Source organism: Dendropsophus ebraccatus, chromosome 1 (genome assembly GCF_027789765.1).
Source record: "Dendropsophus ebraccatus isolate aDenEbr1 chromosome 1, aDenEbr1.pat, whole genome shotgun sequence".
In the NCBI taxonomy this organism is placed as follows: Eukaryota; Metazoa; Chordata; class Amphibia; order Anura; family Hylidae; genus Dendropsophus; species Dendropsophus ebraccatus.
This window is the reverse complement of record NC_091454.1, coordinates 197219050-197245529: the sequence shown is the minus strand read 5'-3', so window position 1 is coordinate 197245529 and position 26480 is coordinate 197219050. Positions and strand designations below refer to the sequence as shown.

At 44.2% G+C, this 26480-nt stretch overlaps 1 protein-coding gene across 3 annotated transcripts; it reads right to left on the bottom strand.

Annotated features, from left to right (window-relative positions):
- Positions 1-309: 309 nt before the first annotated feature.
- SLC20A1 (solute carrier family 20 member 1) lies at positions 310-25377 on the bottom strand. 3 transcript variants are annotated; one of them, XM_069943979.1, is made up of 11 exons: positions 25169-25377; positions 14893-15499; positions 14157-14297; positions 11750-11835; positions 10117-10213; positions 5012-5131; positions 4435-4701; positions 2352-2916; positions 2008-2193; positions 1642-1726; positions 310-1057 (listed from the first exon to the last, which is right to left on the bottom strand). In XM_069943979.1, exons 2-11 carry the CDS (start codon positions 15224-15226, stop codon positions 896-898), a joined length of 2043 nt encoding a protein of 680 aa, XP_069800080.1. In that variant the 5' UTR covers positions 15227-15499; positions 25169-25377; the 3' UTR covers positions 310-895. The 3 variants fall into 3 exon arrangements, with proteins under 3 accessions (XP_069800080.1, XP_069800091.1, XP_069800084.1); XM_069943990.1 differs by lacking the exon at positions 25169-25377 and adding an exon at positions 18296-18393; XM_069943983.1 differs by lacking the exon at positions 25169-25377 and having other exon boundaries at positions 14893-15577.
- Positions 25378-26480: the final 1103 nt, after the last annotated feature.

Genomic DNA, 26480 nt, shown 5'->3' with positions numbered 1-26480 from the left:
CAGTTTATTACACTATAGATCCCGCCCCATGACCCTGCTATGCACGGAGCAATAATGACAATTCTACAAAAAGCGGTTGTTGAATTAGTGCTATTTTATTTGACTTCACCAGTAACAAGAGCCGATAAACCAGTGAAATGGACACTATGCAGGACACGATTCCCCATTTACACATCTCTCCTGAGTTACTGGAACTGCACGTTCACACTAGGGGTATATACACCCCATGTCCCAAAGACAACACATCCTCAAAGAACGAGATTTTGGATTCTTTGTTAAAAAAAAAAAAAAAAAAAAAAAAAAAAAAAAAAAAAAAAAAAAAAAAAAAAATATATGACTGCTAAAAATCTAGTCATGTTTGAAGAGGTAAACCCCTCGCCCTCCTCACCCATTCTACTGCCAGGCTGCTATACAACGATCTGCAAGCCTAAAGGTGGCAGTGATGGGGGGAAAAGGAAAAAAAAAAAAATTAGAAAGCCTTCCATGTGATATAAACAAGATGAACAAACATTTACAGTGGAAAAGAAAAAAGCGGACATACAAGCGGGTCTATATACAGAGAACATTAATACTGAGGAATGATCAGCATGTGTATACAGGTAGATTGGTTTATATTCTAGCGCATTTAAAGCAGTTTACAGCACAAGGGGAGGAGGGGGGAGACAATCCTGTTTAAATCCACTTTCTACACCTCATTATTTGTACCCATCCCTGACAAGAGTGGGCACATTGCATATTCCAGGTCAGGTCACTTAGGCCCCTCATGCAGGGACAGGGAAGGAGCAGAGGACGGGCTCTTGCATCCGGTTGCTAGTAGCATTGCACTGATGAGATATGTGCAGTGGATCTGTCGTCCTGAGTGGAGAGTTTGGATAGCAGGTGATTCAGCACCAAATCAGACTTTGAAGATTGCGTATCTGAAGATTGCCATGATGCCAGCGCTGATGAGGCCAGAGATCGGTACGGTGACAAACCAGGCCAGGAAGATATTTCTGAAGAGACGCCAGTCCACAGCCTTTTTGGATCTAAGCCATCCGACAGACACAACAGACCCAACCTGTAAGAAAGGAAAGATTGTAAGTTGTTTACCTACAGAAATTATTTTTTAGTTAAAACTACCCTTAAAATGCATACTCCAGAGGGAGAAATTCTGGGGTCAAAGTTATGTAGATTTGTGAAATTACTTTTTTTTTTTTTAATAAAGAAAGCCTTCCAGTACTTATCAGCTGCTGTATGTCCTACAGGAAAAGGGCATTTTCTTTCCAGTCTGACACAGAGCTCTCTGCTGCCACCTGTGTCCAATGTCAGGAACTGTCCATAGCAGCAGCAAATCCCCATAGAAAAACCTCTTCTGCTCTGGATAGTTACTATCATTGACATGGTGCTTTCTGCTGCCACCTTCTGTCCAACTTGAAAGAATACACCACTTCCTGCAGGTGATACAGCAGCTGATAAGTCCATTTTTCCCCCTTCGGAGTACTCGTTTAGTTTCCCCAGTGTGTTCTACAGCAATGATCCTCAACTATTGCAAAATCACATCTCCTATCGTGATGGATTTAGAGCCACAGGTTTGGGGAACACGGCACTACAGAAAGCCACACATCAGGGTAGGAAGGCAACTACAGCCAGGAGTTCACTCACCTTACAGTGTGTTGTACTGATGGGCAGACCAACATTTGACGCAATAACGACAGTCAGAGCAGAAGCCAATTCGATGCTGAAACCACTGAAATATCAAAAACATACGAATTGTAACCTCAGAACCAAGGACGGAAATAAATTAAAATTCCAAGCTAAAAAGATGCAAAATGCTAGATAAAGGTTTCATCGCCTTATTTATCAGACATATATATATATATATATATATATATATATATATATATATATATATATATATATATATATATATATATATATATATATATATATATATATATATATATATATATATATGAGACATTAGCAAAAGTCATATTTGTAAGAGTTTAGACACCTAGTATAAGTTACCTTGAGGGGGTGATTGGGGTCAGATCTTTGCCCATTGTCTGGATAACTCTTCGTCCCCAGACCCAGAGACCAGTGCAGATACCAACTCCTCCGAACAGGAGCAGCCAGATAGGGGTGGCAGCCTTGGTGGTTACATCTCCAGTTTCATAAACCAGCCAGAGGGCAACCAATGGACCAATAGCATTGCTGCAGGTGACAAGATAACAGTTTAGAAACATTTCTAGTACCTAAAAAGTCATGCAAAAAAACTTTTAATGCTAAATAGCGTATTGCTCTAGAATACCAAGTCTCTCACAGATTACATTTAATACAAAAACAAATGCAAAAATCTTAAGGCAACTGACCTGACATCATTTCCACCATGTGCAAAAGAGCCAAAGCAGGCAGTAAGGATCTGCAAGAACTGGAACAGCTGAGACACCTCAGGCTTGTCCTGGTCATGCCATTCTTCTATTGAGGAGTTGCTGCTCTTCCTGTCAGCGGCCTCTTCTTCTGTACTCCTTTCTTCTTGCTCTTCGGTGCAAACATCAGGGTGTGCGTCTGCCACAGCGTTGCAATAACTGGTGTAGCTGTCCATGCGAGCTCGCTTTTTACCGTCTGCTCCATGCCAGGTTAGTTTCTCAGCCTCCTCTGGACGTGCCTCAGCCTCCCTGTTCCGGAGGGAATCCAGAGGCATGCCGCAGATCGCCATGGTGTATGAGGTGTAGCTGTTGTTACGGCGGAGAGGCTTCTCACCGGAATCTCCCATGCAGTCTCCCACTTTGGCCAAATGCAATTTGTGTAGCAGCTCTTTGTACAGACCAGAATCCTTGTGCACGGTGTGATACTGATACTGCCCGCTGGAAGTCATCTGGTTGCTGATGGTCTGGTTGAATTGCACATGATTTCCATTTGGCAACTGCACAGCTCCTGAGAAAATAAAAACAAAATATTGATTTTTTTTTCGGCCCCTTAAAATCTAGAGAGTATGCTAGGAATTGTACTTCTGCAACAGCTGGAGACCCATATGTTGAGGATCACTGGAGTAATGGCTGCTGGTTGAAACTATACCATTGGCCAGCAGGTGGCACTGGAGGGCAACAATTTTTACTAGTTTACAAAAAACTGCTTCCAATGTTCACAAATGAGAAAAAAAAAAAAAAAAAAAAAAAAAAGGAATATTTAACCCCTCTCTATAAGCAGCTTTTAGTTTCACTCGTCTATGGACATACAGCAACAAGAACAGTCGTGCATCACGTGAAAATCGTTCTTGTTGGAGAAGAGTAAATAACCCGTCAAGTGACCTGCTTAACTGCACAAAGTGGGTGAAAGGCAAACATGTCACCGAGGGCCGGACCATTATACAAATACAGCACATTCTGCCTTTTGTACGTTTCAGCTAGCTGGGTCCTCGTACCCATAAAGTTGTACAGTGCCGCAGAATTTCCCTTTGTCGCACTAGATGGAAGAAAAGATGTGCAGCAAGCTACATCATTTGGTGCCAATAACAGACACTAGGATTGTGCCCATTAGAAGACAACAGTCTTAATGTGTCAAAGACCGCATGACCTTTTTTTTGTTCAAAACTTATAACCCATACCGAAGATGAAGACCCATCCTCTAGGACCCCGCCTTATGTGTGGCTTGTGCACAGCTCCACCATTCACTCAGAGGAGAAGGCCTCAGGTCTTGTGATAAGTGGAAAACCCAGTAGTTAGCTCACCACCACCGCTCGCTAGGTATCCCCATCCTGTGGATAGGTGATAACCCCCTTTAAAGGGATTATCAAAGCTTAGAAAAAACATGGCCACTTTTTTTTAATACTGCACACAACCTCTTTTTGCAAGCAAGTAGTTGTGCATCCTGGATAACCCCTTTAAGAACATACGTGAATAAAGCCCAAGAGATTTACAAGCATAAACTGCTCGGCTGATGCCAAGGGATACACTTAAAAGAATATATACCCGACTGTATATCATCCGTAAGAATAAAATCTACTTGACAATGTTTGTCCTGTGGCTACGTGACAGAAGTTGCAAACAAAACCTTTGAGACTGTGGGTGGATCTTAAAAACAATGACTGGCGATTCAAGTTCACACAACTTTACTGCAGGTGAAGGTTTGCCGAACCATTTAAGGTGGTAACAGGAAGAGAAAAAAAAAACTGAAAGACTTGGTATTTACTTTCTGTAGAAATGGTGGTATTTACTTTCTGTAGAAATGGGACAAAGTGAACATCATAACTAACTTTACAAGGCTCTGTATTCTACCCTAGTTGCACTGAATACTATTCATTATGCTGTATAATTGGTTTTTTTTTTAATATTAAGGAAAAAAAAAAAAAAAAAAAAAAAAACACGTGCATACACATATATATATATATATATTTTTTTTTTATTTTATTTTTTTTCTTCAAGAATCATGAATATAACCTGCTACTTAACTTACCATTATTCACTGGCTGGTCAATGTTGGTCTCCATGCTCTGGCTCTTCTCTCTTTCCGGGATATCATCGTCACCCATCTTAAAGGTTACCGTCCGCTCCTCCACAACCCGTGATGGCACAGATACCAAGTCTAAAATGGGCACCTTGGGCTCTGCACAGACTCCGCACTCAATAGGCAATTTCACATCTGGTTCTGGTAGGATGTGGCATTGGTCCATGTTCTTCTTGTCCATCAAGGGAGATTCTGACGGACTGGATGTTTTATCATCTGAAAAAAAAATGACCACGCAGCAGCGTTAACAGCAGGATTTTGTCAGTACAATGTCCCTAACTCTGGCAAAAGTAGGAGATCCATTGTTGCCATTTCTGTGGTTGCGCACATTCTACAGAAACAGACCGAGGAAAGTGTAAATTAGATTCTATTGAAATTGTCAGAGTGCACAGATTGTGAATATGGGGTGCATGTAACTGGCTAGGTCTCCTTATATATGGACCTGAGTGTAATGCTGCAATTTCAATTCCGAATACATTAATAATCTGCAACCAAAACATATGAGGAGAGTCCAGGCGGCACTTACGTTCAATCTTTTTCTTCATCCTGGGACAGATGAAGAACCACACCACCAGGGCACAAATCACAGAACAACCCACAGAGATCAGGATGATGCCCCATAGAGGAATCTTGTCAAATCCGAGCACTAAAAAATAAAAAGACACAAAATGAACCCCATTCCTTTATAAATACAGACTTCTGAATGAAGACGTCTTCATAGTAGATCCTGGTGAAGTTATGGAGGCAGATATTTCATGTGCGTATGCCATGGCCTAAACCTTCCTGTCTGGGCTATAAATACTGGAAGTAACTAGCTGACAGGTAACCCGGTAGCTTGCCACAAGCTAAGATTTGTGGTACATTAGCTGCACTATATAAGCCGAACCTATATACTCAAACAGCTTTGGCATGTGTATCTTCCAAACTACCACCTACCTACTACAGCCTTAAAAGGGGTTATCTAGCAAAAATGTTTTTCTTTCAAATCAACTGATATCAGAAAGTTATATAAATTTGTAATTTACTTCTATTAAAAAATCTCAAGTCTTCCCATACTTAGCTGCTGTATGTCATGCAGGAAATGTTTTATTTTCAGTCTGACACAGTGCTCTCTGCTGACATCTCTGGCCGAGACAAGAACTCTGTTTTCTCTGAATCCCCATAGAAAACCTCTCGTGCCCTGGACAGTTCCAGAGATGTCAGCAGAGAGCACTGTGTCACACTGAAAATAAAACATTTCCTGCAGGACATACAGCAGCTGATAAGTATGGGAAGACTACATTTTTTAATAGAAGTAAATAACAAATCTATATAACTGACACCAGTTCATATGAAAAATTGATTTTCACTGGACAACCCCTTTAAGCTATGCCTTTGTACAGGCATAGTGATGAATAGGTTTCTAAACGCTGCTCTGATACAGATTTGTGTTTGCAGTTGGTCACATGCTCAGACACAGGTGAGACGACTCCTTTTAACACCTGCTTGCAGGATCAGCTGCATGTTAGATAAAATAAGATCCAAAGTACCAAGTTATACAAGAACGCTGCTGCACACAGGTATCGTTGTATAAACCCCAAGCATAAGATGAATTGAAGAGCAGCCGACCCACACGGTTTAACAGGAGTCATCCCAAGCGCATTAATAAGCTGCCGAATGAAAGGTGTCAAGTAACAAAGGGAGCCATGTGATGTATTCTAATCAACACCTGACCGACAAGGCGAGAAGCCGCCTGCACGTGGCAACGTCTTATATAAACAAGTCAGACTGACGCTTAGTCACATTCATGTTACAGGTGACGTGCGGCTGACCCCACTAGGGAATCAGCTTAGCACATTTAGATGCCAAGGACCACCACCGCAGCCTAACTTTTCATATATTTATAGCAAATGTGATTAGGGTCTTATGTTATAAGCCTTCATTAGAAATGTCCTATAATGTTATCTACAGCACCTATACATCTCTAGGATAACAAACGCTAGAAATGATCCTGCAGTCATACTCCCATGCATAGAAAAACATGGCTGCTATCTTGCAGAAACAGCACCTGTGTTATCCTCAGGTGGAGTTTTGCAGCTCTGTTGCATAGAAGTGAATGGAGCTAAACTGTAATACCACACACAACCTGAGGACAGGGGTGGCACTTTTTTGCAAGAAGGTATCTGTTTTATCTAATCCTGGATAAACCCTTTTAGGGTGCGTTCACACCTACAGGATCTGCAGCAGATTTGATGCTGTGTTCAGTTATTTAACTGAAATCTGCTGCAGAAAATCAGCTGCAGATCCTGTAGGTGTGAACGCACCATTAAGGGGTATTCTGTCTAAAATCTTTCTTTCAAATCAACTTGTTTCAAAAAGTTATGTAGATTTGTGATTTACTTCTATTTAAAAATCTCCAGTCTTTCAGTACTTATCAGCTGCTGTATGTCCTGCAGAAAGTGATATATTCTTTCCAGTCTGACACTGTGCTCTCTGCTGCCACCTCTGTCCATGTGAGGAACTGTCCAGAGCAGTAGCAGTAGTAAAAAAAACCTCTCCTGCTCTGGACAGTTCCTGACATGGACAGGTGGCAGCAGAGAGCACTGTCACACTGGAAAGAAAACAACACTTTCTGCAGGACATACAGCAGCTGATAAGTACTGGAAGACTGGAGATTTTTAAATAGAAGTAAATTAGAAATCTAACTTTCTTAAACCAGTTGATTTAAAAAAAAAAAATTCACTGGATAACCCTTTAAGACTGCATTGGATTTCTGTCACCATGAAGATACGTAGGGAAGCCATAATAAAAACTATCCAAACTATTTCTAATTTTAGATTCATTGAAGCAATAGGACAATTGGTTGCAGTGCTGGCCGTATCTTTTAAGACTACAGGACCATCGTGCATAGCCACCTTTTATAGCTATACTATCCTGTAGACCACAACCACTAAAGAGCAGAGGTTGTATTCACAAGTCAGTTTTGAGCAAAAACTGAGGTGTGAACATGGCCAAAGTGGGCCCTCAGCCAGAGGTTAAAATTTTACATTACTATGTGAAGGGACATATTTCATCCATATATAGATGGTTATTACAGACTGCTGGAGGCAGATAGTGATGTGAACGCTAGTAAACCTAATATTGTGGATCTTGCTCATACTGGTATATTACCAAACTGTACATGCCCAGATACAAATAAAATCCCAGCTGTATGACAAACGTGCCGGAACATAGGTTTTAGGATCTTCTTACAGTCTTGGGGTGTATTCTCACCACATTCATTCATGCACCGAAAGACTGTAGTATACCGGTTTAGTCTGGCGCAACCAAGTCGTAAAGGACACAGCCTGTTGAATAGGGGAGTATTGACACGTTGGAGCTATAGTATATTGCAGAGCAAGTCTACCCTAAGGGTGAATTCATACACAGCAAGTTTGTAGCTGAAATTCATACAACTATCCTGCTCATCTAAACGAATCCCATTCATATGAATGGAACGGATTTTGAATTCTGGACGAATTTGTTGTGTGTAAATTAACCCCTAACAATGTAATACTGCAAGGTATCAAGTTTCTGTTCCATGGCAAGCTAGACAAATGCCACTAGTGGCGTCTACACCACCGACTGTCACCCAAAGCCAACAGATGCTGTCTAGCTTTTACCAGCTGTCACCCAAGCTCACATGAAAGTGTGCTTAGCTGCTAACTTGCACGGGGTGGATATTCTTGGGTTACTAAATAAATTAAAGTCTATAGCTGGTGTCAGCCACACAAAGCCATACATCAGCGCTGCTAGTGTGTGGCCAAACTAATAAGGTCCAGCTAATAGACCTCTCAGAATCACCGTAGACTATGAGGGAGCTTGAACAATTCCACCATGCTTCACCTGTACTTACCGCAAAACTACTGTATTAGAAGGGGTTATCCAGGCTTAGAAAAATACGGCACCTCTCCTGTCCTCAGTTTGGGTGTGGGGTTTTGCAGCTTAGTTCCATTGATGTGAATGGAGATGAAGATGTAATATCTTACACAACCTGAAGATAGGGGTGGTGCTGTTTTTGCTAGGAGGTAGCTGTTTTTTTTCTTCTAATCCTGGATGACCCCTCTGAGTCACGTAGCAGAAACCAGTCACTGAACTGTCACCCTGACAGCGTACAAAGGTCTTTAATGGGGTTTCCCAATTCTAAGTAAATAGAACTGTGCATGATGAAATTACTAGAACTGTGCATGATGAAATTACTAAGCTTTAAAGGACAACTGTGACCAAAATGGATTTAATATGTTATTATTACATAAGCAAAATTAGACAAATTCCTAATCTACACTAATTATGGGAAATGCACATAAAGTGCCATTTCCCTCAATTTAGTAGATCAGGCAGGCTTCAATTTCCCTAAAAAAGTGATGTCACGACCCGGGTCCATAACTGAAGGGTCCAGCAGGGGGCACAGTATATGTAGAAATTACATGTGTAAAAAAAGATTTTTTTTATATGTAATTTCTACATATACTGCGCCCCCAGCTGGACTTTTCAGGTATAGACTGGTCGTGACATCACCGTTTAAGGGTGCCTTCACACGTACCGTATCGCTGCGTATTTAACGCTGCAATTTTGGTGAGACTTTTACATGCGCGTTTTGATTTTCATGTGAAAATCAAAACTCGCATGTAAAAAAAAAATAAAATAAAAAAATAAAAAAAAAAATAAATAATCGCACCAAAAACGCAGCGATACGGTGCGTGTGAAGCTACCCTTATAGGGAAATTGAAGCCTGTCTGATCCACAGAATTGAGGAAAATGGCACTTTATGTGCATTTCCCATAGATAGGGTACATTAGGAATTTTTCTAACTTTGCCTATGTTATCACATAAAATAAAATTTGGCCGGAGTTGTCCTTTAAACTTTAATATACTTGCCTAATCTCCCCACCATTTTGAAGATTTGCTTGCAATCAGTGAATAGAAACCAACAATCAATGGTAAAAAGACTTGTGTAGATAATCCCACTCTCAGCTGACAGTGTCAATACTATATGCAGCCTGGGGAATCATCAATGTATGAGACTAGAGAAGAGATTTCACGTAGAGCATTTTTACAGGAACTGGGTTTTCACCTTCTGATATAAACAAGACTGTTTTTTTCAATGACAGCAAGCAGAGATCTTAAAAATGACAACGTATTCAGCCAAAAAGTAAACGAAAGTTGTACAGCTTCGGTATCCAAACACTAGTGAAGTTATCATGAGTTTTCTTGAGAACAGAGCAAAAACGTGTCCTGCTGGCTTCCCCAGACATAATGGTGGTGGGAGGCGGAAAAGAAAATAAATTAAATAAAGGTCAGGGTGTAAATATAAAATTCTTCTGCAGGATCTTCATAGCCATCGTCACTGCTTTAAGGGGAGGTGGGAGGGACGGGGACAAATACACTAAAAGGAGCAGAGAGGAAGTGGCTGTAGTGTTCCAGCCAAGTTGGTTAACTAGTTAGGTTAGAAATGTCAGCATACACTAGCCTGCAGCCTTCTGTAATGGGCTCAGGCCAGCAGACGTCTAGAAGATTTCAGCCCTGCAAAAGTAAAAGTAGTAAATTGCGGATTTAATGAGGGGCTCAAAAGCCAGGAGGCAAAAGACCTAGCGCTTAGTAAATTTTACTTACGAGGTGCACCGGAGAACATGATGGAGAACAGATTAACACCGATCGTACAGGCATAGAAGACGGGCAGGGCACGCAGTCCATTGGGTACAGGGTCAGCCTGAAATAAAAACAAGATATTAACATGGGTACCTGAACAAGGAGTCTACTAGTAGTGGTAGGATTATATATAACACAATTACTATGTGATCCACAGGTAATAAATGTGTAATTGCTAGGGGGCCAAATTGCAGGGACCCCCAGTGATCAAGAACAAAGATCCTCAAGTCCCCCTTGTGAATAGAGGAGCAGTGGTACGCTTACATGGCCACATATACACATTACCGCTGCATTCACAATGGTGTCCTGGTGGTCATACCCACAAAATTGTCGATAATGTAAACCCTCTCTACTGGCATAAGGCTACAAGCAGCAGATTTACATTTCCAGAGTAAGACAACTTGGACTGATAATATAAGGGATTAAAAATGCATGCCAGTCTTTGCAGGTGTAGTTACTGGTGAGCTCTAATATAATAGAATCAGGCACAGAGGCGGCCCTTATGACTGCAGTTTATTCCCTCTCATGGTCATTGAGGACTGTGCACCACCAGCAGTGCTTCGAGAAGTAGGACAGTCTGCACGCAGTACCATATAAAGTGCTCGGATCACAGGGGGAATAGTGTGCTTACGTACAGTCTCAACTTCACAAGGGACAGAAACAATCAGACTCCGCTGTTAGGTAGGAGAACTATTCATGTAGTTATGCAAAAAAAAAAAAAAAAATATATATATTTTTTTTTTCTTTCAAATCAACTGCTGCCATAAAGTGCCAGAGATTTGTAATTTACTTCTATTAAAAAATCTCAAGCCTTCCAGTACTTAGCTGCTGTATGCCCAGCAGGAAGTTGTATTATTTCCAGTCTGGGGAGCAGGAGAGGTTTTCTATGAGGATTTGCTGCTGCTCTGGACAGTTCCTGTCATGGACAGAGGTGGCAACAGAGAGCACTGTGTCAGACAAGAAAGAAAACCCCACTTCCTGCAGGACACACAGCAGCTGATAAGTACTGAAAGACTTAAAAATTTTTAATAGAAGTGAATTACAAACCTCTGTCACCAGTTGATTTGAAAAAAAAATAAAAAATTGGTGAACAACCCCTTTAAATGATGAGCTAAAGTGAAAGCTAGTGTGTGCGTTACTAGAGCCACATTCTGTAACAAGAAAAAAAATCAATGGAAAAATCTAGCACATAGGATTTTGTTGCCAATCTAGACACATTACAAACAACAAAAATGTCTCAGATCTTTTTTTCAGTCATTATTCTAAAGCAGGGGTAGGGAACTTTGGCTCTCCAGCTGTTGAACTACAACTCCCATCTTTAGCTTTGGCTGTCCGGGCATGATCGGAGTTGTAGTTTTGCAACAGCTGGAGAGCCAAGGTTCCCTACCCCTAATCTAAAGTTATTCGTATCGGCCCCAATCCTCACACCCTAAGGTGCGAGCAGATGAAGTCTGGCCCAAATGCAGTGGCCGCTTGCTGCACAATTTTGGGGCAGACGCTTCCTTACAATGATTCGGCACCTTTTGCACACGCTTACGGAATCTTACTCTTGAAATCTGTTATGTTACAGCTTGACGAATTAGCTACAGAACCTTACCTTACGCAGTATGAACATTCTTACAAGGAAAAACAGAAGGGCAGACATGATTCCAGACAGCAGAGGAGAGATAAACCAGGACAACACTATCAAAAGGAAAAAGAGAAAAAAAAAAAAAATATACCAGATTTATGCACAGGTTATGCATTTGCACTTAAGTCACTAATTTTCCATTACCAGGTGCCACCAATAAATAGAAAATAAAAAAAATATAATAATAATAATATATATATATATATATATATATATATATATATATATATATATATATATATATATATATACACACACATTTTTAATTTTTATTATTTTTCACATGATGGATGCAGTGCGGTGCTGTGGTTTTGGTGATAAATGGACACAGAGCTCAAAGTATAAATACAATTACAGAACATGAGCTCAGAGCCTTTTTCAAAATCCAATGAAAGGGCAATACAATGGCGCTGTACCCCCGGTGAGCGTTCCTTTTGAAGCTCACAGAATTAAATTACATCAGACATGAAGGCACAGGCCTATAAAGGTCGTGTGTAGCTAGGAATTAGGCCGTGTTGTGTTACTAATACTCAGTAACATTAGTGCAGACAATTCTTCTCCCATGGAAGTCAGGCGTCATGTGATAAAACCCAAGCACCTAATCACAGGTTCCTTCATGAAGATTGTAAAAGGATCAACTTTACAATACAGTATAAATCTTAAAGAGGTAGAGATTAAGAAAAACATCCTAAAAAACTTGCCTGGAGATAACCTGGAATATATAAAGACCTAAAAAACAAGCTTGCCCTATATTAAGGTTACAAACCCACTTGGCGGGTCTGCAGCGAGTCTCCATGCTGCGTTTTTGCAGCGAGACTCGCTGCAGATCCCGGCCCTATGCTTTTAATGGCAGACAACCACGCAGCAGGGATGTACATCCCTGCTGCGAGTTTGTCTGCAGCCCTCCCCATTAACCCCCCGGCCGCCGGAGCTGATACTTCACCTGATCCCGGCTCCGGCGGTTCCCGATGTCTTCAGCAAGCCGGAGCGGGGACCAGGTGAAGTATATGCTCCAGCCAGCCGCCCGCAGCCCCGGCCGCCCGATCGCCCCCCCCCGCATCGAGGGGCCTGGGGCTGCAGGGTGGCGTGTAAGCGATCGGTGCTGCGGGGGGGGCGATCGGGCGGCCGGGGCTGCGGCATATACTTCACCTGGTCCCCGCTCCGGCTTGCTGAAGACATCGGGAACCGCCGGAGCCGGGATCAGGTGAAGTATCAGCTCCGGCGGCCGGGGGGTTAATGGGGAGGGCTGCAGACAAACTCGCAGCAGGGATGTACATCCCTGCTGCGTGGTTGTCTGCCATTAAAAGCATAGGGCCGGGATCTGCAGCGAGTCTCGCTGCAAAAACGCAGCATGGAGACTCGCTGCAGACCCGCCAAGTGGGTTTGTAACCTAGAGGGGTTATCCAGCAAAAACTCTTTCAAATCAACTGGTTTCAGAAAGTTATATACATTTGTAATTTACTTATATTTAAAAATCTCCAGTCTTCCGGTACTTATCAGCTGCTGTATGTCCTGCAGGAAGTGATGTATTCTTTTTAGTCTGCCAGTGCTCTCTGCTGCCACCTCTGTCCATGTCAGGAAATGTCCAGAGCAATAGCAAATACCCATAAAAGACCTCTCCTGCTCTGGACAGTTCCTGACAGACAAAGGTGGCAGCTGAGAACACTGTCAGGGTGGGTTCACACTACAGAATTCTCGCGGATAAACTCAGCGGAATTCTGTCGGCTGTCCGCGCGCCTTTCCGCCGGCTCCATAGAAACCATTCTATGGGCCGGCGTATTACGCTATTCGCCGAAAGTAGTGACATGTCACTTCTTTCGGCAGATAGCGGAATACGCTGGCCCATAGAATGGTGTCTATAGAGCCAGCGGAAAGGCGCGCGGACAGCCGAAGGAATTCCGTGGATATTATCCGCGAGAATTCCTCAGTATAAACCCACCCTATGATACATTTCCTGCAGGACATACAGCAGCTGATAAGTACTGGAAGACTGGAGATTTTTAAATAGACTTAAAATACAAATGTATATAAAACTTTGACACCAGTTAATTTGAAAGAAAAAGAAAAAGATTTTTGCTGGAGTACCCCTTTTACAGGGGTTATCCGACAACTTTTTGGCAAAACAGCACCACCCATGTCCTCAGGTTGTACGTGGTACTACAATTTAGCTCTATTTACTTCAAGGGAGCCGTGCTGCAAAACCCAACTGAGGACAGTAAGATTTTGCATGGAGCCTTTCTCGCTGATCACTCTTCCTCAGAGGAGACTGGGGCATTTTAAGACGAAATTGAAAGTCACATTGAAATTCAATGTGATGTCAGCTTCCAAAACGCTTTAGGTGACATCAAAAGGGGGAAGAGAGCCAAAAACTTACCAATGCGAAGCAGCTCCGTCCACTTAACTCCTTCCTGCCCTTTCGCCACTAGAGAGAAGCCGATGGTGGCTCCTACAATGCAGTGGGTTCCAGAAATCGGCAGTTTCAGGAAGGAAGCTGCAAGCTGCCACACAGCAGAACCTGAAAGCCAAAATAGAAAAGTTAAGAATGGAGGACAGAGTAAATCAGTAAAGGGATTGCACAGCAGGATAAGCTTTCTCTTAAGTGGGCAAAACTACAATTCCCATGATGCCTAGACATCCGATGATATAGCTTTGGCTGCCTGGGTATAATGGGAATTGTAGTTTTGCAATAGTTGAATAGTCAAAGATTGCGTAGACGTGCATTGCACAATCCAAGTGAGACTTTAAAAAGGGTCGTCCAGACTAAAGATAATCATCCAGAAACAGCGCCATATCTGTTCTTAGTTTGGGTTTGGTATTGCAGCTTCGTTCCATTGAAGTAAATTGAGATGAACTGTAATACTGCACACAACCTAAGGACAGGGGTGGTGCTGTTTTTGCAAGAAAGTAGCTTTGCACTTTATGTAATCCTGGACAACCCCTTTAAGATCTGTGTGCTTGTTTGGTTTATGAAGACACTGTAAACAGGCTTGCATTTCCTTTAGTCCTAAAATTTTAGTTCCCTTCCAGTAAGCTAGAGATTTTTTTTTTTTTTTTTTTAGATATATCCATCTATCAGGCAGGGTTCACACACAGTATAACAATACACTCACCAAACATGGCACTGATGGATCCAGCCATGAGCAGCTCTTGAGTGTTGTTGTACATGTTGACGTCTATCAATCCTTTCCGAATGGTTTCACTAACTTTCGCGCCCAGAAGAACAGATCCCACGGTCTCGAAGATGGAAGCCAGAATGCACGCTTGTCTTAACGTCACCACACCAGAGCCCACAGCCGTGCCAAAGGAGTTTGCTACATCATTGGCACCGACCGAGAAGGCCAGCACGAAGGCTATGACAAAACCCAACACCAGCATCCAAAGGTAACTCCCCTCCTGGATGCCAAGGGTGGTGGCCAATACGTTGATAACAGTTGTCGATTCCATATTTCTTTTTTTTTTTGGCTCAAATGTGGAAATAGATTAAAAAAATAAAATACTTACTATGTAAACAAAAGATGTGAGGTATTAAAATAATTCAATAAATTACTATATAAAATTAAATATGCAGTAAACTGTAATAGGGCCGAGAGTCTCGGTCTAAAGTCTTTGCTATTTGCTCTGTATGGATATTGGTTTGTTAGAGTTCCTTTGGCTCTGGTGGGTTACTGAAGGAAATTCCATGGTGCAGAAAACAAGGAATCAGGCAGACTCTTCATTCTGGAAGGAGACAAGACAGACAGCTTTAAGGAAAGAAAAACGCCACCGATGTCCCTGTCACCGATGTGACACCGTGTCTCGAGCGCAGCCCTTTATATAGGGATTTTGGTGAATACCCTGGCACAATGATTCTAGGTGTGGACGACTTGGCTCCATCCCAGATCATATTAAGTTTAGGAAATTACCCAAATTGATGGTTTTTAATGCCGGCTTGTGCCATAAAGCAGCCATTGACCCTAATAAAAACAGATAAAGGTTTACCATTAAGAGCTAACCATTGAATATTTGATATAATGGTGGTATAATGTTCAGCCATTAACACGGTAAGTGATAAAATCCTGTAACCAACCAATATAGTCATAAAAATCAGAAGCAAATATCCGCTAGAACCAGGGATACCTGGGTGGGCGCCCATAAGCTTGCTGTAGCATCAGGCAATTGGAAGCAAGGGAGTGTTACAGGCCACCCAAAGGGGGCGCTATACTAGATGCACGAAGGCACAGGTGTCAAACTACAGCAGGGATGGGGAAACGTCGGTCCTCCAGCTACTGCAAAACCACAATTCCCCATCATGCCTGGACAGCATAAACTTTAGCTTTGGCCGTCCAGGCACGATGAGAATTGTAGTTTTTAAACCGCTGGAGAGCCAAAGGTTGCCTATGCCTAACCTACAGCTCTTCAGCTGTTGCAAAAACTACTACAATTCCCATCATTCTTTGACAGCTTAAGCTTAGGCAATGCAGGCATGATGGGAATTGTAGTTTTGCAGCAGCTGGAGGTTTGCAAGTTTGAGACCCCTGATTTAAGGCCGTGGCATATGGCATATCTCCCAGGTACTCAGACATTAAGGATATACCATCAATAGATCCAGTCACTGTGCCCTAAATACAAACTTGACCCCCAGATTCATCGTAACTAGAGATGAGTGAACCTCGAGCATGCTTGAGTCCATCCGAACCCAAGTGTTCGGCATTTGATTAGCGGTGGCTGATGAAGTTAGATAAAGCCCTAAGGCTATATAGTGACTATAACACGAATATAGTCATTAGCTGTATCCATGTTTTCCAGACAACCTTAGAGCTTTATCCAACTTATCCACCGCTAATCAAATGCCGATCGTTCGGGTTCGGATGGACTCAAGCATGCTCCAGGTTCCCTCATCTCTAACAGCAACCATTATTAACATACTTTTAAGTGTACTTCTGAACATTGCCCACCAGGGGGCGCACATTCTAATGAGATTAGAAGAGATGCCATCATCCCCTATCTTCAGATAAGAGGTTACACAGAACTTGAAAATGATCCCCTTATCCATAGAATAGGTAATAACTAGCTAATGTTTGTGTCAATTATTTCCGGCCATTTATAACAAAACTCATACAAAAACATGGTCACTTTCTTTCAGAGACAACACGACTCTTGTCTCTAGTTCAGGTGCGGTTTGCAATTAAGTTCCATTCATTTCAATGGAACTGGAGCAGCAAAACCCCGCTGAGGCTGGAGACAAGAGTTGTGTTGTCTCTGGAGTGGCCATGTGGATAACCCCCTTTATGGTGCGTTCACACCTACAGGATCTGCAGCAGATTTCATTTAAATAACTGAACACAGCATCAAATCTGCTGCAGATCCTGTAGGTGTGAACGCACCCTTAATCTTCCAGGGTTCAGTCTTGGTCTATGCATTACTAGAGACAGGCTGAAGCTCAGCGGGGCAGTGTACAGCAGAGCACAGAGAAGGGAGACACCTAGTGGCCAGGACTACAATGTTACATCCCAACCACAGGTGTCACACTCAGCCCCCTCTGTAGCTTTGGCTCTCCAGGCATGATGGGAATTGTAGTTTAGCAACAGCCGAAGGGGCTGCGAGTTTGACAGCCGTAATAGAGTCAAGCGTTAATTTAATTTCTTATGCAACCACAGTCGGAGACCTGCCAAGGTGTGCCGCACATGTGACCCCCCCCCACACACACACAGTATGGATTAACATTGGCGTATGAGATGCCAGTCTTAATGAGTTCCTATACCCACTGGCAGGATATATACCAGTATAGGATTTACTCTCTAATCTCTTAATCCAGTCTTGATTTCGTTAAACAAATGAATTCCTACAGTTGCCGAGTAACGAAGAACATTTCAATTAAAGCAGGTGAGATCCCCCCCCTCCCCTTGAACTATTTGCCCATAGTGGGTGGCATAAGACTGGGCAGCTAGGGCATGATGGGAGTTGTAGTTTTATCACAGGTTAAAAAGCAGGTTAATATCTGATGTATCTTTTAATATCTTTATGTATAATGGATAATTCTGTGATATTTTGAGACAAACTATATTAAAAAAAAAAAAAAACACGCAATGATACATGCCCTTGAAGGGACTGCAAGTCCCAGCATGCTGCTGTAATAGAGGGCAGGAATAGGCTGGGGTCATGCAGGTGGCACATAAAGGGGTATCCTGTATTTGGCAGCCCAGGTTAGCACGTGACCCAGTGCATCGATCATCCGCCATAGAGGTCAATTACCGATGGAAGTGACATTTACCGGCGCACGACAAGTCCCAGCATGGCCGCTACCTCAGTCCTTCAGAAGAGCAGAGGAGACTATGACAGAGCACGGAGCGTGGTACAGTGTACACACAGGTGCAGCACGATGCGGCTATGAGGCGGCATTACTTCCCTCCAAAATCCGTCAGATCCCAGAGGAGGACGCGGCACCTGTACCGCAGCGGCTCTGACCTTGTCCCCGTGTCCTACAGCTGCCGCACCTCACTGCCCGGTCCCCTGCCCGCACACAGCGGCTCTTACCGTGTACCGGAGATCCCGCGACCCGCACTGCGCTCCCGCTGACCGGCTTCCCGCTCGATTTTGCACAAAGGCGCTAAAAGCTGAAGGGACCGGGAGGAGGGGACAGCGGTGTGCGCGCCAAACGCCTCAGTACGAACAGACCAGTGATAGACTGAGGGGAGGGGGGGGCATACACCTATATACCGTGTATACACCCACCCCGGGTATATATACACCCCCAACACCATGAGACACTGAGGGGAGGGGGGCATACATCTATATACCGTGTATACACCCACCCCGGGTATATATACACCCCCCCCCCCCGGGTATATATACACCCCCAACACCATGAGACACTGAGGGGAGGGGGGCATACATCTATATACCGTGTATACACCCACCCCGGGTATATATACACCCCCAACGCCATCACAGACTGAGGGGAGGAGGGGGGCATACATCTATATACCGTGTATACACCCACCCCGGGTATATATACACCCCCAACACCATCACAGACTGAGGGGAGGGGGGGCATACACCTATATACCGTGTATACACCCACCCCGGTTATATATACACCCCCAACACCATCAGAGACTGAGGGGAAAGGGGCATACATCTATATACCGTGTATACCCCCCCCCCCCCCGGGGATATATACACCCCCAACACCATGAGACACTGAAGGGAGGAGGGGGGCATACATCTATATACCGTGTATACACCCACCCCAGGGTATATATACACCCCCAACACCATGAGACACTGAAGGGAGGAGGGGGCAGCATACACCTATATACCGTGTATACACCCACCCCAGGGTATATATACACCCCCAACACCATGAGACACTGAAGGGAGGAGGGAGCATACACCTATATACCGTGTATACACCCACCCCGGGCATATATACACCCCCAACGCCATCACAGACTGAGGGGAGGAGGGAGCATACACCTATATACCGTGTATACACCCACCCCTGGCATATATACACCCCCAACACCATGAGACACTGAGGGGGGAGGGAGCATACACCTATATACCGTGTATACACCCACCCCGGGTATATATACACCCCCAACACCATCACAGACTGAAGGGAGGAGGAATCATACACCTATATACCGTGTATACACTCACCCCGGGGTATATATACACCCAACACCATGAGACTGTGGGGGGAGGGAGCATACACCTATATACCGTGTATACACCCACCCCGGGGTATATATACAGCACCATCACAGACTGACGGGAAGAGGGACAAGAGTCCTATACATCTATATACCGTGTATATATACACCCCCAGCACCATCACAGACTGAGGGGAGGAGGGAGCATACACCTATATACCGTGTATACATCCACCCCAGGGTATATATACACACCCCCAACACCATCACATACTAAAGGGAGGAGGGAGCATACACCTATATTCTGTATATACACCCACCCCGGGTATATATACTCCCCTAACACCATGATACACTGAGGGGAGGCGGGACAAGAGTCCTATACATCCATATACCGTCTATACACCCACCTTAGGCTATATATACCCTCTCCCCACATTATGACAGACTAAGGGGGGGACCAGATCCCCATACATCCTATATACCTTGTATACACCCCCTGAGGATATATATACCCCCACCACCACTACCATGAGACTGGAGGGAGGAGGGACCATACATCTTTATACTGTGTATACACCCCCCCAGGCTAGCTATATACACCCCCCACCATGAGACAGATGGGAAGAGGGACAATACCTCCTATATACACCCCCTCAGGCCATCTCCACCCCCTCATGGTTTATACACCTCACCACTGAGTGATGGGGGAAGGTGTAGAGCCCCACACATCCTGTATATGGTGTATACACCACACCACCATCTTGCATTTTTTATATACACCCCTCACCAGTGACTGATAGGAGGAGGGTCCAGAGCCCTATACACCCCCCAAATGTTACTCTACTACATACACCTCTCTGCATATATTAGCTCATATACACTTCACACCAGTGAAACCCTGAGCCCCATGCAACCTCCTCAGATTGTATATACCTCATGGGTAACCATAGCATATACACCTTGTTGTGTACCCCATACTGTATACACCTCACCAGTGATAGCCTGTTGGGGGGGGGGGGGGGGGGGGACAAAGCCCTATGCATTTTCTATACTAGTATACACCCTCTCACTAGTATACCCACACTATATACAGACCACTTTCCGCCGCCTCCCTCTTCTCTTTCTCTATCTTGTCCTCCCTCCCTTATCCTCCATCTATTGCCCTCACTCTACCCCCATGCTCTCACTCCCTCTATGTCCCATTCTTCTTCATTTGCTCTATTTCACCCCCTTTCCTATATCTGCCCCATCACCCATATATGACCTTTATATCTTCTAAAAACTTATCAATTTCAATGGGATCGGCCAACAAATCTCGTGTTAATAGGACAGCTCATGTTGGAGATTGGAGGCCGATAAATAAACCCAGTGTTGCTTTATTCCCTCTATATTTAAATTTTGACAACCCCTACTATGCCCCCAACCCAAAGTCCCAGGATAAAGAAAGAAAAAAAAAAAAAAAAAAAGATTATCCTCAATAGATTTAAAAGGGGTAGTTCACCCAATTTTTTTTCTTTCAAATCAACTGGTGCTAGACATTCGTAATTTACTTGTATTATCACTTATCAGCTGCTGTATGTCCTGCAGGAAGTGGTGTATTCTTTTTCACTCTAACACAATGCTCTCTGCTGCCACCTCTGTCCATGTCAGGAACTGTCCAGAGCAGCAGCAAATCCCCACAGAAAATCTCTCCTGCTCTTGACAGTTCCTGACAGGACAAAGGTGGCAGCAGAGAGCACTGTCAGAGTGAACAGAAAACATTTCATTCAGGACATACTGCAGCTGATAAGTACTGAAGACTTTTTTATAGAAGTATATTACAAATCTCTGGCACCAGTCAATTTGAAAGGAAAAATATTTTAGTGAACAACCCCTTTAAGGCACCTGGTCTCCCCCACAGCTGAAATCTAAAAGCTACATAATGCAGCACCAATTAGGCGAAACAAGGATCCCAAATCCTCCCCCCCCCCACTATGGTCCATATAAGAAGTCCCTCTTCAGTACAGTCAGCCAACATCCTCAGACCATATAATGAGTGGGTAGATTGTTTGTCTGGGACGGCCATAAGAGTTTAGGGAGTTTATCCAGTGCTACAAAAACCATGTTCGCTTTCCCCCCTCTCTAGATTGGGTGGGGTTGGGAACTCAGTTCCATTGAAGTAAATGGAGCTTAAAGGGGTTATCCAGCGCTACAAAAACATGGCCACTTTCCCCCTACTATTGTCTCCAGTTTGGGTGGGGTTTTGAAACTCAGTTCCATTGAAGTAAATGGAGCTTAATTGCAAACTGCACCTGAACTGGAGACAACAGTAGGGGAAAAGTGGCCATGTTTTTGTAGCGCTGGATAACCCCTTTAATTGCAAGCCACACCTGAACTGGAGACAAGAGAGGGGGGGAAAGTGGCCATGTTTTTGTAGCGCTGGATAACCCCTTTAAGCATTCAAGACCCTGTCACACTCCTCCGCCGTCTAGGGATGCAAAGAATCACTATAATAGTGGGTCATGAGCAAGTCATATGCAGGTGCTCCTGTGAGGACTCTGGGTAGCCAAGACTACACACACACACACACAACATCCCATGATCGATGCAGTCACGGCTGGTTCCTAGTACATTCACCACACACGTTACACTTCCCGTAGCTACCCCTGTGTGAGTCACAACAAGCTTTATTCGCAATAAACAGTTACCACATTGTTGCAAAACTGCCACAAACAACATAGCTGCTGGCACCTCGCACTGCCGCTAGAATATGTAACATCATAATAAACTTGTCCTAAGCGCCGGACCCGGCTTTGCCAACTGAGAATTATGAGAGCATTAAAAGTTGGCACTGTCCTGCCAAGATGATATAAAGTCATTTATGGAGGATTAATCCCGTGATCTTCACAGCTCATGAGATAAGGCAGAAAGATCACTGACACCAGACGATATAAACCTCTGCCCGCGTGACGCAGACGCTTCTTATAGAGGTTATACATCCAGGTTCAAGGACGGCACATATGCCCGCAGACGTCACCAACAGTGATGGATGGATTCGGGTTTATCCTGATGGTGTTGTTATTCACTGACTATTGATTTTAGCCCAAGACGACTCTCGACTTAAAGCGTATGAACAAAATGTACTTTACACTTTAAGGATTGACCCCAAATGCCCGCTGTACCCAGAACTATGTAACTTATAAACGATAGGCACAAAATTTCCAAGAAAGCTAAATTATCTTATAGTTGCAGGCATAGGTGTGGCCATCTATACCATGTAACCCACATTCGCTCCATGCCATACACACAGCGATGCAGGCTAGCATGTGTTATTCTGCACCAGGTAGGCACTCGGCATGCATAGAGGATCCATGCAGCTGGGTGGGCAAGGAGAGGCTGACTCACTCAAGGTGACGACATTTCCTCTATTACAGAATCCCTCCTCCATTACACAAAGGAGCAACCGGCTGAGTCTGGATGCCCCAGCACCCCTCCTCCCTCCCGCACTGATAACTAGGTGCCTCTCCCAAAAGGCCACATGACACAAAGACAAAAGGGGGGGGGGGGGGGGGGGGGGGGGAAGCCGGGAAATCACACGCTGAATTAATCATGGCAGACGGGTGAGTGCCCTTCAGAAGAGGGAAAGTCTACTGCAGCAGTGGCCAAGTGCACACATGCATGACTTTAGAACAGGGATGGGGAACCTTCGACCCTCCAGCTGTTGCAAAACTACAACTCCCATCATGCCTGGACAGCAAAAGGCTGTCCAGGCATGATGGGAATTGTAGTTTTGCAACAGCTGGAGGGCCGAAGGTTCCCCATCCCTGCTTAAGGAGATAAGAAAGTGCTAGAATGAACTTGACTCTGCAGCTTCCTGCAGACAAACTTGCAGAGCTACTGGAACACGCAAGGCAGGTTTAGGAATTCCAATTCAACTACCACTAAGACTTAACTCAACGCTATGGGTTTCTGGTTCCTCATTTAACGATTACAAAAAATTGAGCAATAAGGGTTAACCGTAAACATTTCCGATTCGCTGGTTAAATTGTAACTGCAAATCGTAGGGTGGAACAAAGAAATAGCAGTAGTTATCAAACGTGAGATAAGTGTCCCATACAATGCTGAGCTTATCGCTACAAAGTTATTAATCAATGGCAGATCCTTATATCCTGCTGTAAATGTAATCTGCATCATCCAAGGCAATGGAGATAAAGATGGGCCCAATGCCCTGGGTGCCAGTTACCCAACTTCTCTGCCAGATAGGTAACTCATTAAAGCACAATGCCAACTATATATACAGTATATAAAGTAAGGGAGCACTTCACCGGAGAAGTGCAAAGTGTCCGTCTATGATCTAGAGGTATGTGTGATCACATTGCTTATATATCATCACCCCAACCACATGGTCAAGGGCCCTAGATAGCAATGTGTTCAGCCCTCGACCTTGAAGATGCAAAAACAAGGTAAGGAGTAAAAATTTTAAAAAAAATTCCATGAGGCTTTATAGTATTCTCTAATTTTAAATGTATTATTTTCTATATTACAAGGTGGCGATGAAGACACGATGGGAGTTAAAAGGTTACGACCACACAATGAATTATGGGCAGCGATTACGCAACAAGATCGGCCTTCTATCGATCGCAGCTGGAAAGCAAAGGATGTCTGTCACGTGGGGGCCGCTTTGAAATGCGTGGAAAAAGTGACATTACTTTTTTTTTCCCCCCCATGTGGATTCTGGGCAGAACAAGGCTTTACGAGCAGATTTGGGGGCCGGATACTAGTGTACATTGTACATTTTAGCAAATCCATGTTAGATCCAGCTAGTCACAAATGGATTACTTAGACATATGAAGGCAAATGAAGCTATAGCGATATAGTGCAGCAGTGTTCACCAACCAAATATATGACTTATTATGCCAAGGCAGTCTTCTGATATCAGATATCATATGGAGAGTCACCAAACACAGCTGTACAGCATAATGTACAAAATATAAGATGGGCACAGAAAGAACAAATCCAAGGAGCTGGTCTCACATTGGAGGAATCCAGGCTTCAGCCTGGAGCAGGCCCTCCATTAATCCCTGCTCAGGAGGACACCACGTGTTCATGCACAGGCCATAGACAGCTGGCAGATCACCCTAGTGACAGCTACTCTAGCAGCTAGACTGCCAGCTCCACTGGTGTAACACTACCGGCATTGTATGACAGGCACCATGAAGAGGGGGGCTACAAGTACATAGGCACTGAGCAAGGACCCACAGGACACTTTGGAGGTGTCACTAATTCATACAGATGCATTTAGATCCGCATTCACACTAGAAGAAAGGAGACACCATGTGAACCTTTTGGAAACCCTCGCAGTACACACTGATCTTAAAGTGTCTGGGAGGGTCTACTCTACACACAATAGGTCTGTATAATACTGACTATACATGCCTATAGAGTACAGCAGCAGCTCATCCGTCATCATCACATATCGCACGGACAGGACAGGGTTAAACACAGCCCCATAACAAACGGTTACAGAAATTCTAAACAATTCGAATGTTTTCACTTCCCTAAACGGACACAATGTAACAAACTGATCGCGACCGTTATTTTCTGTCCATGACATGCCGGCCTTCTAGTAACGGTCGTAGTAATCGGAGGAGCCTGATTGTAGAAGCTTTAGATCTTACAGGCAGGCAGTGCTGTCAGCGAAGACCCCAGACCGGATCGATCAGGATCCTCCCCCCCATCCCCGGCTATAAGGCGTATTACAGCCACTTACCACTGTATGCCCGGTAGGTTGTAGTTCCGCGTCCTGACAGTCGGTAGTAAAGCCGGTTGTCAGACCTTCCTCAGCGCCATATAGCCGCGACCTCGTGTGCGACAATATAGGAGACAACCCAGGGGGGAGGAGCCGACCCCGCCCAATGCCCATTCATTTTCTACCCCTCCCATCAAAGCACGGATCCGGGAGGGAATTACCGGCTGTACTCAGCCCACGGCTGCTGACGGGGGAGATGACGTCACGATCACGGGGGCCAGGGGGAGTATAGCACCGAACACCGGGGGAGCGAGGGGAAAGGACAATAAACGAACCACATGACAAGCCACTTCCCCAGAGAAACCGGATTGGTGGGATTCAGGGGTGGTGGTTGACGTCATTGAAAGGGGGCATTCGGTGGGCTAGGAAGATGGGGGGGGGGGTCACGGTGGAGGATCGCTATACTACTCTCCTGTATTGAGCAATTGAACTATTACAGCTCAGTTCACATTCAGGAAATCTGCTTTTATTAGAGATAATCGGTGATGTAAGGGTTACACCTGCACAACCGACTTACTGGGGCGGATGTTCGCTGAAAAGTCAGATTGACAGGATTTTGTTATAGTTTGTAATGTTCTATGTGATGATGGTGCCCGAGTATGTCTAGTTGTTATATGGAGGTGAATGCCTGACACCTATGTAACTGGAAGAAAAAAAAAAAAAGGTGGGGGTGTCCAGGTCTTCATATTTTTGCACTTCTTCAGGGCGTAAAGTAGTAGTACTCACCTCTCCATGATCCTGTGGTCCTTCTTAACCAATCTTCGTTTACCAGGCGGCCTTAAAGTCCTATTACATGGGTCGACTACGGGCCCGATTATTTTAGTAGACGTGTGTCGAGATTTGTGCTCGTTTACTGAACCTATTAGACGGCCCGATAATCGGGCAGTGAGGGCTGCATGGACATTGTTAGCGATGTCCATGCAGCTCTTGCCCAAACACCTGATACCTTACCTTTCCCCGGTCTTTCCCCGGCCTTGCCGCCAGAAATGGGAGGCTGCAGAGCACAGGAGAGAAGATCAGAAGCAGGGAGAGATAAGGTAACAGGTGTTTGGACAATCACAGCCGCGCATTGCTATTACACGTAGCGATGCACCGTTGGCGCGTGACCATTTAAAGTCAAATCCTAAACTAACAATCAGCCGATGATCGTTTCATCGGCTGATCGCTGTCTCTGCACGGAGCAATAACTGTTATCGATCTGTGCAATAGGGTCATTAGTTTGAGAACAAAAGACTTTTTTTTGTGGCAAAAAATGCTTGATGGTTACAGACCT